Below are 13,592 nucleotides of genomic sequence, written 5' to 3' on the forward strand. Positions count from 1 at the left end.
GAGTCAGCAGGAACCCGGGATTGAAAGGGCAAAACGGGCGGGAAACGGTTTAAACACTCCAATCCGTGAATTTCACGGGGGCAGCCGGGTTATGGCAAGCCTACGTTGAATAGACAACTATTGATGTGTATTATTGGTATGTGTACATGCACAGGAATCAGAGGAAGGAATATGGCAGGGATGTTTTTAGGTTCTGGTTTTAATTTCTTAATTGAGTGTGAAAAAACCTTATCTAAGCGGGGGGGGGGGGGGGGGGGATTTCTGGCCTACAAACAACCCTGATCTGTCCTAGGACAAGAGATATCACACAAACACACCATTGGCACATCACTCACTTCCATGTGGTGTACAAGGGACTCTAGTGATACCTGTAGGAATATTAGCAAGGAGCTATATCCTCCCACTGTTACCCCAAGTGTTCAAAAGCACAGGATGTGCAGAGTTTCCAAACTGGATACACAGTGATGAATGCAAGAACTTTTTGAGATTACTATTGTAGAAGGGCAGGCCCAGTTGCAGATGTTGGGAGAGTTGGGCGGGTGGAGAACGACCAGGTGGAAGAGATAAGGGCCAGGAAGGTAGAGGAGGGGCTAGAGGGAAAAGAGGTGGAGCCCCAAGGGGGATATGAGGAGAGGGAACGTGCAGCGCGGGGAGAGGGAGAAGACGCGGAAGAGGAGGACGCGGTAAGGCAGTCGAGGCAGGGAAAGAAAAGGTGACCCATAGTCCAGGGCGGAGTGGATGTCTAGTATCCCTCGTGGGCAGGCTCAGCCCCAGACGACCAGGTCCTCACGAGGACATGAGACTACGGAATCCTCGTGAGGAAGGGGATTTCTCATACCTGGGAGAAGGGGAGTGGCAGAGGAAGGAGCCCAGAAGGTTGGAGAACGAATGGTGGGACATTAAGGGCGAGTGTTGGGAGCAAGGCCCAGAACCTCGAGACTGGGAAAAGGCAGAAAGAGAGCCCTTGGAGAAGCAGTCAGGGGGAAAACGAGACCGGGACCTGTCTCTTCTGGAAGAACCGAACATTGGGCCCTAAACTGAAGCTAAGTGGTGGACCGCCAGAGGAAAGAAAGGGGAAACTTTGTTTGGCACTGTTAAGTTAAGTTACTGTTATTAAAAGAGGCACTGTTGCAGCAACTCTCGGCTCCTGGAAAGTTTGTTTCTGCACCGTGTTGCGTCCTAAGGTAGGACTTCATCTCCCAGCATGCAACCGGCTAACCCAGCCCCGCCCACATCTATATAACCTGAATAGGGTGTATAGGAGTGTTGTGGATGGAGTCTGTTAAGGAACCATAAAGCAACAATTACTGGATTAAGTTGTAACAAGGTGGGTCACAGAAAAAAATGGTCAGGAACAAAGGGCCTATACTGAGGGCAGTGACAGGATGAAGACATGACAATGGATCATGTGTTATAGATTCTCTTGAATGGATTTAGATGTTGATATAGTGAAAAATAAGATCATACTTAGATAATTGGATATGGAGTGATTTCATGGCATGTGATTTTCTTGATGGGTATTGATTATTTTTAAAGTGTGACATGTTAACTTCATGTAAGATATAACATCATTTCCAAGAAAGATTTTACTGCTCTTAGTTTCAAAACCATTCCCTCATCTCTCAAGCATACAATAAACTCTGCTACAAAGCGTGTCTTTACAATGTGAATAGGCAGCAACTCAATTAGTTAACAGAGCAATACTGTTTGCAGACCACAGACTCTTAATTGGCCATAGCACGATTCCATCTCGAGTGTTTACAGCATCTCAGTTGTGAAGTGACAACCCCACCTTTCCTCTTCTTAGCCATTCATTTCATCAGCTGTGTGGGTTTGAGAAGCCAGGAACTGAAGTGAGGGGAGGAGCATTTGCACAATGTTTGACTGCTGCTGGAAGTTGAGGCTTGTCTGTGCCAAGGCACAGCAAACATTATCAGCTTTTTAAAGTATTTGGAGGCGGGGTTATTTAATAAATATTTTAGCTGCCAGTAATATATTTCAGTTCTGCACCTAATCCTGTTTTTCCCTTAATTTTTTAAGTCTTGAATTTTTTAGTGCATGATTTTCTATAATATGGACTTTTTAAGGAATGCAGCTATCGCATTACAACAGAACTTGCTGTATTATCTTGTAGCTGTTCACACTTATCTTCATGTTTGCACTCAATTTAAGTGAAAGAATTTACAGATCTCTGTAGATACTCATGTGAGGGTCTGTGGCTAAAAGGTATTTTGTTCAGATTTCTTCAGTATTTCGACTGGAAATGATCTTAGAAAGATCTGCCATATTTAGAACACTGTTTTATGCAGTTACAACTGATTTAACACGGTGTGTTTCTGGAATCTGATGATATATAAGGGAGACCATTGGTAGTAAAGCTTGTGGATCACATGCATGCTGAGTTTATAAGGGACACATTTTGTAACAGCAGGTGGCTTTAATATCTGCTTCTGTACAGTGCAAAACAGAGAAAGTTATTCCTCTGCAAAAGTATAAAAATTGGCTTTGCCACTGATTGTATTACGCTGAGATCAGGAAGTATGTTGTTACTGTTAAAAATATCTCGACTTTCATATGTGACAACAGTCACTGTCGTTCAAACAGCTTTTGTACTAATGTGAATAAGTGTTGGAAGATTTTTGCATTCTTTCACCCCCCCCCTTAGATAGATAGGGATTTCCTGCATGCAAACTCCCCCACCATTCAAACTAACCATGTGGTTTAGGTCACTCTCCCTTTGGGACTAACATTCTCTCTCAAAAATTTTCAACGAAACTGCATGTTTTCCATCTTCTTCCTCTCTCAACTTTCTTTGGAAAGATGGTGAGATAAAGATTTCTTGTTACCTGAACTATTCAATAGCTAGAATCGGGAATATCCTTTTATGTAAATATAGATAAAAGCCATTAGTAAACTTTTTGTTTTGAGCTACATGTGTTATTTCTGGAGTCAGCCTTGGTTCTTAGGGAAGTATCATTACACAAAGGCACATTTCTACTATTCTGCTGATTTAAAGCTAGACCCAAACAGGCTTGGCTTTGACATTTTTGATATTTAAATATTTTCGTTTCCTTACTAAAAGTTGAAGCCTTCGGGAACTTAAATTACCCTACAATAAGCAGAACTAGAGGCATAATTTCCAGAAAGGTAGTGGTGTTAATCTCTTGACACAAAACCAGCGGAGTCTCATGGCATCTTTCAGACAATGAAATTTAGCATCGCATAGCATTTCATAGACAATACTCTATTTCCACAGCCAAATGATGTGTTATTTTCAAGTCAATAACTGTGTTACTCTGCTTCATCATCAAAAGGTAAGGGGGAGAAAGAATCTAGTGACATCTTTGATTTATTTTAGTATGAGCTTTCATGGATATCAGTCTGCTTCTTCAAATGGTACTGATGGAGTACAAAAGTTGTGCCATAGATATTTAAATAATTACATTGTTATGGAAGTGGAATCAGAATGTCATGGAATACAGAATAATACAGATTGTGGCACTGGCCATAAATCTTTGAAGAGTTATATATGATGATATGGGCTCTCAAGCAGTTGGTTACTCTTAAGGTGGGAAAGCAATAAATTCTGCTTATATAAAAGTCAACAATGCAACTTTTTAAATAGCTGTGGCATTTTCTTTACTCAATTGCATCCATCTGAAGTGGATTGAAATCCAAGAATGTTCATGCTGAACTAAATCATTGTTAATGGTTCTGATACATTTTTCATCTCCTTCAACTTTCCTTTTTATCCTGTTTGTTATGGATATGGTTGTTGGGATGCGTGGGGATTGTAATCTGTGAGGTCACGGAGAGTTGAAATGATAGTGACTCTGCCTTATTAACAATGGCCATGGACAAAACAGTTGTTGGTGATAATACAAGCCATCCTTCCATATAGGTGATCTGATTACTGTGATTTAAAGCTCTGTGTCCCTGTTGAAATCACAATTGAACTGCCTAATATATTTCAGAGACATAGCCATGTTCCTCTGGAATATATGCTGCTGGAGATATTGTTGCTCTGCTGTTTTGCATTACAGTTAGGGTTGCCATAATTCTCGTACACAAAACTGGGACAAAATCTAGGGGGAAATGTAGGATAAAATGTAGGGCCAATGTGGGACAAATGGAGGACATTCAAGAAAAAATGGAGGACACAACCAACTAAAAGCCAAAAACATTAATAAAATAATATAATATAAATTCATGCTTCTCAGGCATGCTCAAAATGTCAAAATTTTGACATTCTTCCTGGATAGAAGGTTGGGATGTAGCTTTGTGTGGCTTGTGTGTTGGACTAGGACTCTGGAGACCAGGGTTCGATTCCTGCCTATTGGGTGACCTCACGCAAGTCACACTCTCTCAGCCTCCTCAGCAGAAAGCCATGGCAGATCTCCTCTGAACAATGTGAAGTTGAAGGCTTTCATGGCCAGCATCCATAGTTTTTGTGGGTTTTTTGAACTATGTGGCCATGTTCTACAAGAGATCTAGAACATGACCACATAGCCTGAAAAACCCACAAAAAACTCCTCTGAATAAATTTTGCCAAGAAATCAGCAGGCTATGTTTGCTTTAGGGTCTCCATAAGGCAGAAAATAACTTGAAGGTAGACAACAACAAATAACAACTGAGTACTGTACTTTTAAATGCAGTGGACGATCCAGCATGGTGTAGTGGCCTGAGTATTGGACTAGGACAATGGGAGACAATGGTTCAAATCCTAGCTCGGCCATGGAATCCCACTGGGTGACTCTCAGCTTCTCTTCTTCAGCCCCTGAAGAATCTTGCCAAGGAAACTCTGCAGGGTCATCATAAGTCGGAAGGGATTTGAAGGCACACAACGACAACAATGCAGCAAAAGAGGAGAAGGAGGTGGACAAAGAAGAAGAGGAGGCTGGCTTGGTGGTTAGAGACATTTGGAGGAGAAAGACTGGCGTGGAGCCTTTTCCCCATCCTTCTTCCCCTTTTCTCTTCTCCCTCAGGAGTAGCCACAGCCACCGTTGGAGAGAAGCCCAAAAGGAGAGGTGGGAAAGGCAAGGCAAAATAAAGCGAAGCCAAGGGAGTCCCTGGTGTGCACCGGTGTGCCTTCTCTTCTCTCTGCTGAAGTGTTGAGGTGCTTGGTGAGCGAGGGGGGAGGAGGAGGGCTATGGAATGAGGTAGGCTTTCAGGATGGGAGGCTGCCACACCACAAAACCCCCACCATCAGTCCTCTCCCCCGGCCACCTCCAGCTCAGCACTCAAGTCTGGCTTCAGTCACTTGCACCGCAGCAGCCACCATCTTAGCTGCTGCCTGAGGTTCTAGCTGAGGAGGAGATGTGACTCAGGTGGTCACGTGAGGGAAGGAGCCAATCCTGCCTTGTTGCAGGCAGGCACGCTTTGTCAATTTCCAGACTGATTGGAGATTGATAAAAAGTGGCCTGGGACAAAGCAGGATTTTGGGATTGGAGATTCAATAATGCTCAGCCGGGGTGGGACATTTTTTGGACCCTCCAATCTGTGAATGTCCTGGGAAAACCTAGGAAATGGCAACCCTAGTTGCAGTCTGTCTTGGAAATTCTTTGTTTCACTGTGGCTAATATGAATGATGTGTCTTGGAAAACTATGAGTGATTTGTGTCTTGGAAAACAAGTGTCCTCTCACTGATTTTCAAATATAGACATTTCTAATGTGACATTTGTGTGTTCTTATTCCTTTGTAAAAAGACTGGCCTGTTTGCCCTCAGAGGAATGCAGTAAGGTATTATAAAATTCTGACACATGTTCACCTTGGAAGATGAGCAGCCAAGTAACCCCTCGATTTTCTAGATGTCATTACAGTAAGCTCTTGCAGTGAGTTTGGTTCCAGGAATCCCTGTGGATACCAAAATCTGTGAATGCTCAAGTCCCATTAAATACAATGGCATAGTAAAATCAAGATTTGCTTTTTGGATTACACAAACACGCAAGCACATACTTTGAAGCTTTGGATGGTTGAATCCATGAATAAAGAATCTGTGGATATGGTTGGCATGACTGTATTAGGTTGTGGAATAGTGTTTCTAGATTAGACATGGGAACAAAGCTGGCATGTGTTAAGTAGTTTGTTGTGTGGCTGTCTGTAGGCATGTACAGGCATATCATCAAGCTTGTGAGAAGGAAGACTCATTTTCCAGGATAAGCTGTTGATTATTGATAATATGTATATGTGTGGTTTTAGCTGGGAACTTGTATGTGTCAAATGATGTTTTCTTTTTCTGGGTCTGTTAAAGAGATTATTGTTCCCTGATATCAGTCTGTTAATCTGCTGGGGTGTGTGTGTTCGAAAGATTGTCTGAAAAATGTGTAATTTAAATTTAGGTTGAAATCAGGTTTTATGGTAATTTAGTACTTGATTATAGATGATGGACACTGTGGTGTGTTCTGGATGGAAACTTCAAGCATGCAAATTTTATTTTTTAATCAAGTTTCCAGTATAGTAAGGTAATGCAGCTTTCAAAAAGTGATTCTGTTGTGTGGACTGGCCTAGATTAAGGTTGATGTTCAGATGAACATTACTTAACACCCCTAGTGAACTACACCAGGGCCTGGGATTTGCTCAGTGAATCAATATAATAAAGATTTCAACAATCTATCTTGGATAGTGAAGAGGTTTTGGGAGAGAAGAGCTAAGCAATTCTAAATCTGAATAAGAAATGGCCTGCAAGTCTTTGAAGTGTTCTCATTTTTGTTTTTATCCCTGGCTAAACGTAGACTGAATTATTTTACTCATACTGTATTGATTTCAGAAGTTGACCAAATGTAAACCAGTTTCTCACTCTGTCAGCGAGGAAGGGTATAATTACGGCATAAATATAAATATAGTAATTATTTTGAAATAGTTTTTTCTCTTCTTAGAAATAAGTTCTAAGTTTTTTAGGTTTCCTGGTTATATTATGCCTTATTAAATACATTTGGACAATGACGACAATGATGTTGAAATATTTTAGATGTTCTGGTGCCATTATCATTAGTTCCATTGTCATCTCCCAGATAGAGTATTCAAGAAGAAGAGTACTTTGGCATTTTACTAATAAATTATATGCTGTTGCATATACTTGTGGGGGCAGAACCAAGATTACTAGTTGCAACTGCTAAAAGTCATTTCTGACTAATGGAGATCGTAAGGTTAACTTACCATGGTTTTTTTTTTTTTTTGGCAAGATTTTTTAAGAGAAGGTTTGCCATTGCCTCCCCCTGAGGCTGAGAGAGTGTGATCTGCCAAAGGTCACCCAGTGAGTTTCCATGGCCAAACTGGGAATTGAACCCTGGTTTCCAGAGTCATAGTCCAGTGCTCACACCACTGTGCCATATTGGCTCTTATTTAAAAGGTGCTTTAGCTAGCCTATAAAGTCTTATTGTTGTTGTGTGCCTCCAAATCCTTTCTGATTTATGGTGACCGCAAGGTGAACTTATGGGGTTTTCTTGACAAGACTTCTTTAGAGGGGATTTGTTCTTGCCTTCCTCTGAGTCTGAGAGAGTGTGACTTGCCCAAAGGTCACTCAGAGGGTTCCCTTGCTGAGCAGGGATTCAAGCCCTGATCTCTAAAGTTTTAATCCAACACTCAAAGTACTACACTCCATCACAGTGCTCTCTTAAAAGCTTATACCTCATTATATTAAGCCATAAAGATGCTGTAAGTGACTGTTTTCTCCTAGAATTCAACAGTAACCAAAGTGGGATAGACATCCAGTGCTTATCTGTTTGCTATGTAAAGTATTGCAGCCTATGTTTCACATTGATTTGTCTCAAACAAAATAGAGTTGGCCCTTCAGATTTACAGTCTTGAGACTTATGGTTTTGATTATTCATGAGGTCAAGGCGTTCCTCCTCCCCCTCCCTCCTGGGCTTTTCTCCTCAGCAAAAAAGCCCAGGAGCCAACTCCATTTCTTTCCCAGCCGACCAGCAGCGGCCCGGCCAGGAAAGGGAGGAGGATCCTCCATCACACACACACACCCCAGACCTTTTACCTGCCCCATTGCTCCCTGGGCTATCTAAGGAGTGCTAGGCAGGCAAAGGGAGGAGGATCTTCCATCCCCCCAAGTCCCTTTGCCTGCCCCATTGCCCCCTGGGGAAAGATGCAATGGGGCTGGGAAAGGTGCAGGGAACCAATGAAAGGGATGGGAGGGTGGGAAAAAAGGAGCAAGGGCTCCTGCTCCTCTTCACCCATCCACCTCTCCCTTTAACTGGCTTCTGAGTTGAGCATGGAGTTATTCACGATTTTTCCATATTCACGGGGGTTTCATTCCCATAATTCCCATTAATGTGGAGCGAGAACTGTATTACATTTTGGTCCCCCCCCCCCTGAAATAGCAACCCCTTTCCCAATAATGTCCTGTGCCAACTATAGAGTTGAAGGGTTCACCCATTACTTGATGTGGGGGAGATTTTTTTCCATCCGGTTACTAAAATAGGAATTGAATGCTTTACACTGATCTGAAGGGGTGTGTGTGTGTGTGTGTGTGTGTGTGCGTGAAACTTTCTATATACTCTGAACAGTACTTCCATTATGTGACTGGTAGTCATTACTTTGCAAGGATAGTTATGTATTGGGTAATGGTGGAAAAGAGGAGTAATTAAATGTATTCATATAAAGAAGCTACTTTGCCAAAAAAGCTTTTGCAAGCAGCTGAGAAAGTAGTGTAACCTTGAACTTTTTAATTACAGAGGCTGAGGAGGCTGTCAACAAAGTATAGAACAGAGAAGATCTATCCAACAGTCACTGGAGAAAAAGAAGAAAATGTGAAAAAGAACAGATACAAAGATATACTGCCATGTAAGTCTGATGCTTCTTTTCAATGGACACTTTAATAACATTTATTAAGATATCTTGCCAGTTAGCATTTACAGTTTCTTGAGCTGCTAAATTACCCAGTAATTATTTGCTGAAAGGATATTCTTTAAGATCCTTCTGCCTAAGTGACTTTTTTTTGCTTGTGTTTGTCACTTCCCTGTTTCTATTTAAAAACCATTTCCAGTGATAATCTACTAATGAATTTGACCCTAAACCATTGTTGTAAAAGCTTTTTGGCATCATCATATATATACGTGCTATCTCACTGTATTTTTAAATAATCTGTTATTTGGATTAAAGATGGATGGACTGATTGTGCATCAAACTTTGGGAATGTCTGCTTTTTAAAAAAAAGCTATAGCCCTTTTAGATACATACTTTTATTTATTTAATGAAGAAATACCCTGTCTTTTCCTTAGACTGGGATCCAGGATAGCTTCCAGAAGTTTAAAATAAGATTAAATTAAAACCTTATTTTACAAAAGGTAAAAAAGAATTAAATAATAATGTATTAAAAATCGACGTTAAAACAGTAAAACACATTTAAAACATAATTACTATTATCTCTCTCTCTCTCTATATATATATATGTGTGTGTGTGTGTGTGTGTGTGTTCTGCATGGCTGTTTCCAGGATGTGGGACATCTTTCTATAGGAGGTCTGGTTGGTTTCCCCCTCTTTCTGCTGGCAGGTGAACTCCTCTTTATTTAGGTAGGCTCTGGGCTTTAAATGACAGAGTAGTAGTGCATGTGGTTTTGTACAACACCACTTCACATGTGCTATTGCTATGTAATTTAAAGAGACCTCCTATAGAAGGGTGTTCCACATCCTTATAGCAGCCATGGAGAAGGCTCTCCCCCATATCCTCACCAAATGTGCCTGTGAAGGACCAAGAGAAAGCCCTTAAAAGGCATGCTAGTAATAATAATAATAATAATAATAATAATAATAATAATAATAATAATAATAATAATTTATTTATATTCTGCTTTTTCGCAGAGGAATCAGGAATGCTGGTTCGTATGGGGAGATACAGTCTTTCAGACAGTTTGGAACCAAGCGTGTAGGGATTTAAGGGTGGAACCCAGCACTTTGAATTGTGCCCACAAATGAACTGGCAACCAGTGAAATTGTTTCAGGGTGTGCTTGTGTCACATGATCCCTGTAACCATCTCTTAATTAAATTCATTAAAATGTAGGTTTAATACTGTTACATTATACACATACCATAGATACTTATACTGTGAAAAGACAGGCCTTCAGTGTATATAATTGGAAGTTTGTGGGTGGGGAACATTGGACATAGTGAAAATAGTGGATAGGTTTTTTCCCATACAAAAACAGATTCAACAGTCTAAACTTTGTGCCTGAGTAGTTCTGAACTTTTAGATCATCATCTGCTTTAGATGAGCTTCTTGTTGCCAAGTTCATCTTGCCCAGAAGTGAAGACTGGCAACAGGGATCTTAACAGCAGCATCAAAGGTAGCGAGAAGCAGATGTCAAAAAGATCCTAAAAGTAATATTTCTGCTTAAATAAAGCGTGTAGAATATGTAACTTTTCTTGTTAAACGTAGCGTGTTTTTTCAGTTATTCTGAACTAGTTGTATCAGTTGCACTGCATGTTTTGTGTGTGTCTGTGCGTGTGTGTGTTGAGAATGAGAAGATTTCTTACAGAAGTTTTTGTCAAGATCTTGGCTGTTATCGTCACATAATCGGACTATGTATCACTCTGCCAGTGAGACTTGCGTATCTGTTTGTTTGTTTGTTTAACATCGTCTACCCCCCCCCCCCCCAGCTAGGACACAATGTGGCCTACAAAATTAAAACAAGTAAAAGATAGTAAAAGGAAAACATACAGAGAAGCTCATTACTATTAATTGTTCTGTCTGCAACATTAAGAAAAATTTAAAACATCCATTACAAATAAAGAGCAGTTTAAAAAGCCCCCACACAAAATTAACAGCACACTATTAAACAGCCTCTCTTAAAAACAGTAAAATCCCAAAGACTATTGCAATAAAAAGTCCACTGGAAAGTCAGTAATAAGGGGTCAAGCTGATCTCTCTACTAAGGAAGTATACCACCATAGAAGCAGCCATTGAGAAGGCCTATTCTCAAAACCCTATCAGACATGCCAGTTGGGATGGTGCGACCAAGGGATAGGCCTCTCCCAAGAATTTCAGAGCCTGGGCAGGATCATATGGAAGTATATAGTCCTTCAGATAGCTTGGACCTGAGCCATTGGGGGAGATAAACATAGGGTTGGCATATTCCACTTCTAAAATCTGGACACCTAATTTGCATATTATGAAAACATTCTAATTATGCAAACTGCTCTAATCTACATTCTAATTATGCAAATTCAGCACATTAATGTTTGCATTTTTTTTCTTGCACTGTGTTTAACCTTTGTAACATTTTAAAAGTGAGAACTGATCTGACAGACAAATGTTACAGAGCAATGTTTAAAATGCTGGAACAGAGAAATCCAAATCCCTATGATAGGCGAACCTATCATAGGGTTTTCTTGGCAAGCTTCTTGCTTTTGCCGACTTCTGAGGCTAATCTTAGCAAACACAATGAATTTTGCTTCTGAGTAGACCTATTTAGGATTGTGGTGTGTTTATTCATTTGTCATTCTGGAAGGAGGCCGACAATGTGAAAAGCCAGATGACAGACCATCCCCTTCTTGTTTCTACCTCTCTCCCTTAAGGCTTAAGTATTTTCAGGATTGTTAAAGCCATGACTGCTGGAGGCTATCCCTTAACCCTCCCCCCCCAGCTCCCTTTTCCTGTTAATAGGGTCATCATCACCTGCCTTTGATTTTAATTGTTTTACTCTCTTCAGACAAGAATAAGAGGAGAGGGGAGTTTCCCAGTCTTGCAGCCTGGAACAAAGCAGAAATCTGGGATTTGTGGCTTCAGTCATGTTCAGCTGGCCGGGACATTTTTTAGACCATCCTATCTGTGATTGTCCCAGTTTCCCAGCACATAAGACAAGCCTATATAAACAGCATTTTGAATCTTACCTAGCAACAGATTAGCAGGCTGCCTCCAGCAACTATCTTATTTCTACATAAGTAAAATATGGCTAGTTAGATAATAGCTTTCAAATAACCTGTAATTTTGTGAAACGCCAGAGTTTGCAAGATGATCTTGAGTTTTCATAACATAGAATGGTAGCTTATCATAAACTTTGAATACTTTTTTTAGAATTAAAAGTAACTAGTGATTACAGTCAGAAGCACAGAAAACAACTGGTTGCCATCAGTATGCAACTTTAAATTTAACACTGAACGGCAAATACTCAACTATTTATAAATTGTGCCTGCAAAAGTGAAATCTGCTAACCCATATGGTTCAGTGATTCTGCTTAAGAAGAACACATTAATGCTGGATATACCAGTGTAATGACTAGTTTTAAAATATCTTTCCAAGCATAAGAATTACATTTTTTGTAAATTTTCTAATTCGGAATTATTAATACATGTACCAATCATTCTTCTGTAAGAAGATCTTATATAAAATCAATCAGTCTTATGTAACACTGAAAGCTGGATTACTGCTGCTGTGTTCAGCTTGACTCTGGTTGCCTTCTTTAGTCAACTTGAAATAAATTGTTCTGTGTGTTTGTATTTGAAGTCACCCATGAGCCCCTGGGTGGCAGATGGTTTTTGAACTGATGTTTGTTTGACTCCTTATTCTCATTTCTGTGAACACAAGAACTGTTTCCAATGCTAACATTTGTTTGGGAAGATTTTAAGTTGGGTTTCAGAGAATACATTGGCCCTGCTATCTCATCCTGGAACTGTTTTATTGCCAGAAATTGGTCTCATCAAATGCCCATGTCAAACACCCTATGGGAATGTGGGGTCATTTTTGCCTACTTTGCCCTTTACCAGTGTTTTTAGGCCTAAGACTGGCCACTTTCTGTTAATTTCTTATTCTTTAAAAAAGGTTTCTCAGTGGGGGCAAAAAGATGATGAAAATGCTCCCATTACTGCAGAAGGCATTTTGGGGCAAAAATACTGTTTTTGAAAAAAGAAATAATCCCTGTGGGTTGTGTATAGCCTGTGGGTCACATTTTGTTGCATAAATGCCATCTAAGCAACTAAAGGTTACAAGGAACAGGAAACTGCTTCAGTTGAATAAACAAAAATGTGACCCAAGAAAGCGAGGAAGAAGTATCTCATGGCAGATTAATATAGACTGGATACAGTGAAAGAAAAGATTTTTGGATTCTCATGCTTGTACTTTTTGACAGCATTTCACAGCAGAGAAATTTAGCTCTTTAGCATTACAGTGTCCTATTAAGAAACTATAAGTTGGGGAGTTGTTTGAAAACAAAGTTTCCCCAGATGGTGACTGACTGGTTTAAGGCTATTTTTAATACAGTGCTTTATTTTAAAGATTCTTTATTTTTGCTGTTTCTTCTCAGGGTAAATACTGTCATTTAACTTTCCATCTCATTATTTGTACCAGCTTTTAGTATAATTCTCCTTTAATATTATATTTTTGACAGCTGACAAATACCTCTTTCACATTCCTTCTAAACCTTCAAGAGACGTCCCATTGAATTTAGTGGGATTTAGGGTTAAATCTTAAGCATGGTTGGGTCCAGCAGAAGACAATTCATGCAGTGGGGCTTTCCTGTCCCCTTTCTCCCATTGTAACCCCCTGTGTTGATAAAAAGCCACTCTAACTCTAAAGGGTTAGAGGCATCTGGAATGGCGTGGCTGTGCAGATTGGCCTAAGACATCTTCCTGACTGAGGCAAAGTACA

At 40.2% G+C, this 13,592-nt stretch overlaps 1 protein-coding gene across 2 annotated transcripts in view; it reads left to right on the forward strand.

The window, feature by feature from the left end:
• The window catches only part of PTPN12 (protein tyrosine phosphatase non-receptor type 12), an 80,077-nt gene that overhangs the window by 34,935 nt on the left and 31,550 nt on the right, over positions 1–13,592 (forward strand). For both annotated transcript variants that reach the window (XM_042468752.1, XM_042468753.1), the window contains exon 2: positions 8,685–8,793. In XM_042468752.1, coding sequence (XP_042324686.1) covers positions 8,685–8,793 — 109 coding nt within the window. The remainder of the gene's footprint in view (positions 1–8,684; positions 8,794–13,592) is intronic.

The sequence above is a fragment of the Sceloporus undulatus genome, chromosome 5 (genome assembly GCF_019175285.1).
Source record: "Sceloporus undulatus isolate JIND9_A2432 ecotype Alabama chromosome 5, SceUnd_v1.1, whole genome shotgun sequence".
NCBI lineage: Eukaryota > Metazoa > Chordata > Lepidosauria > Squamata > Phrynosomatidae > Sceloporus > Sceloporus undulatus.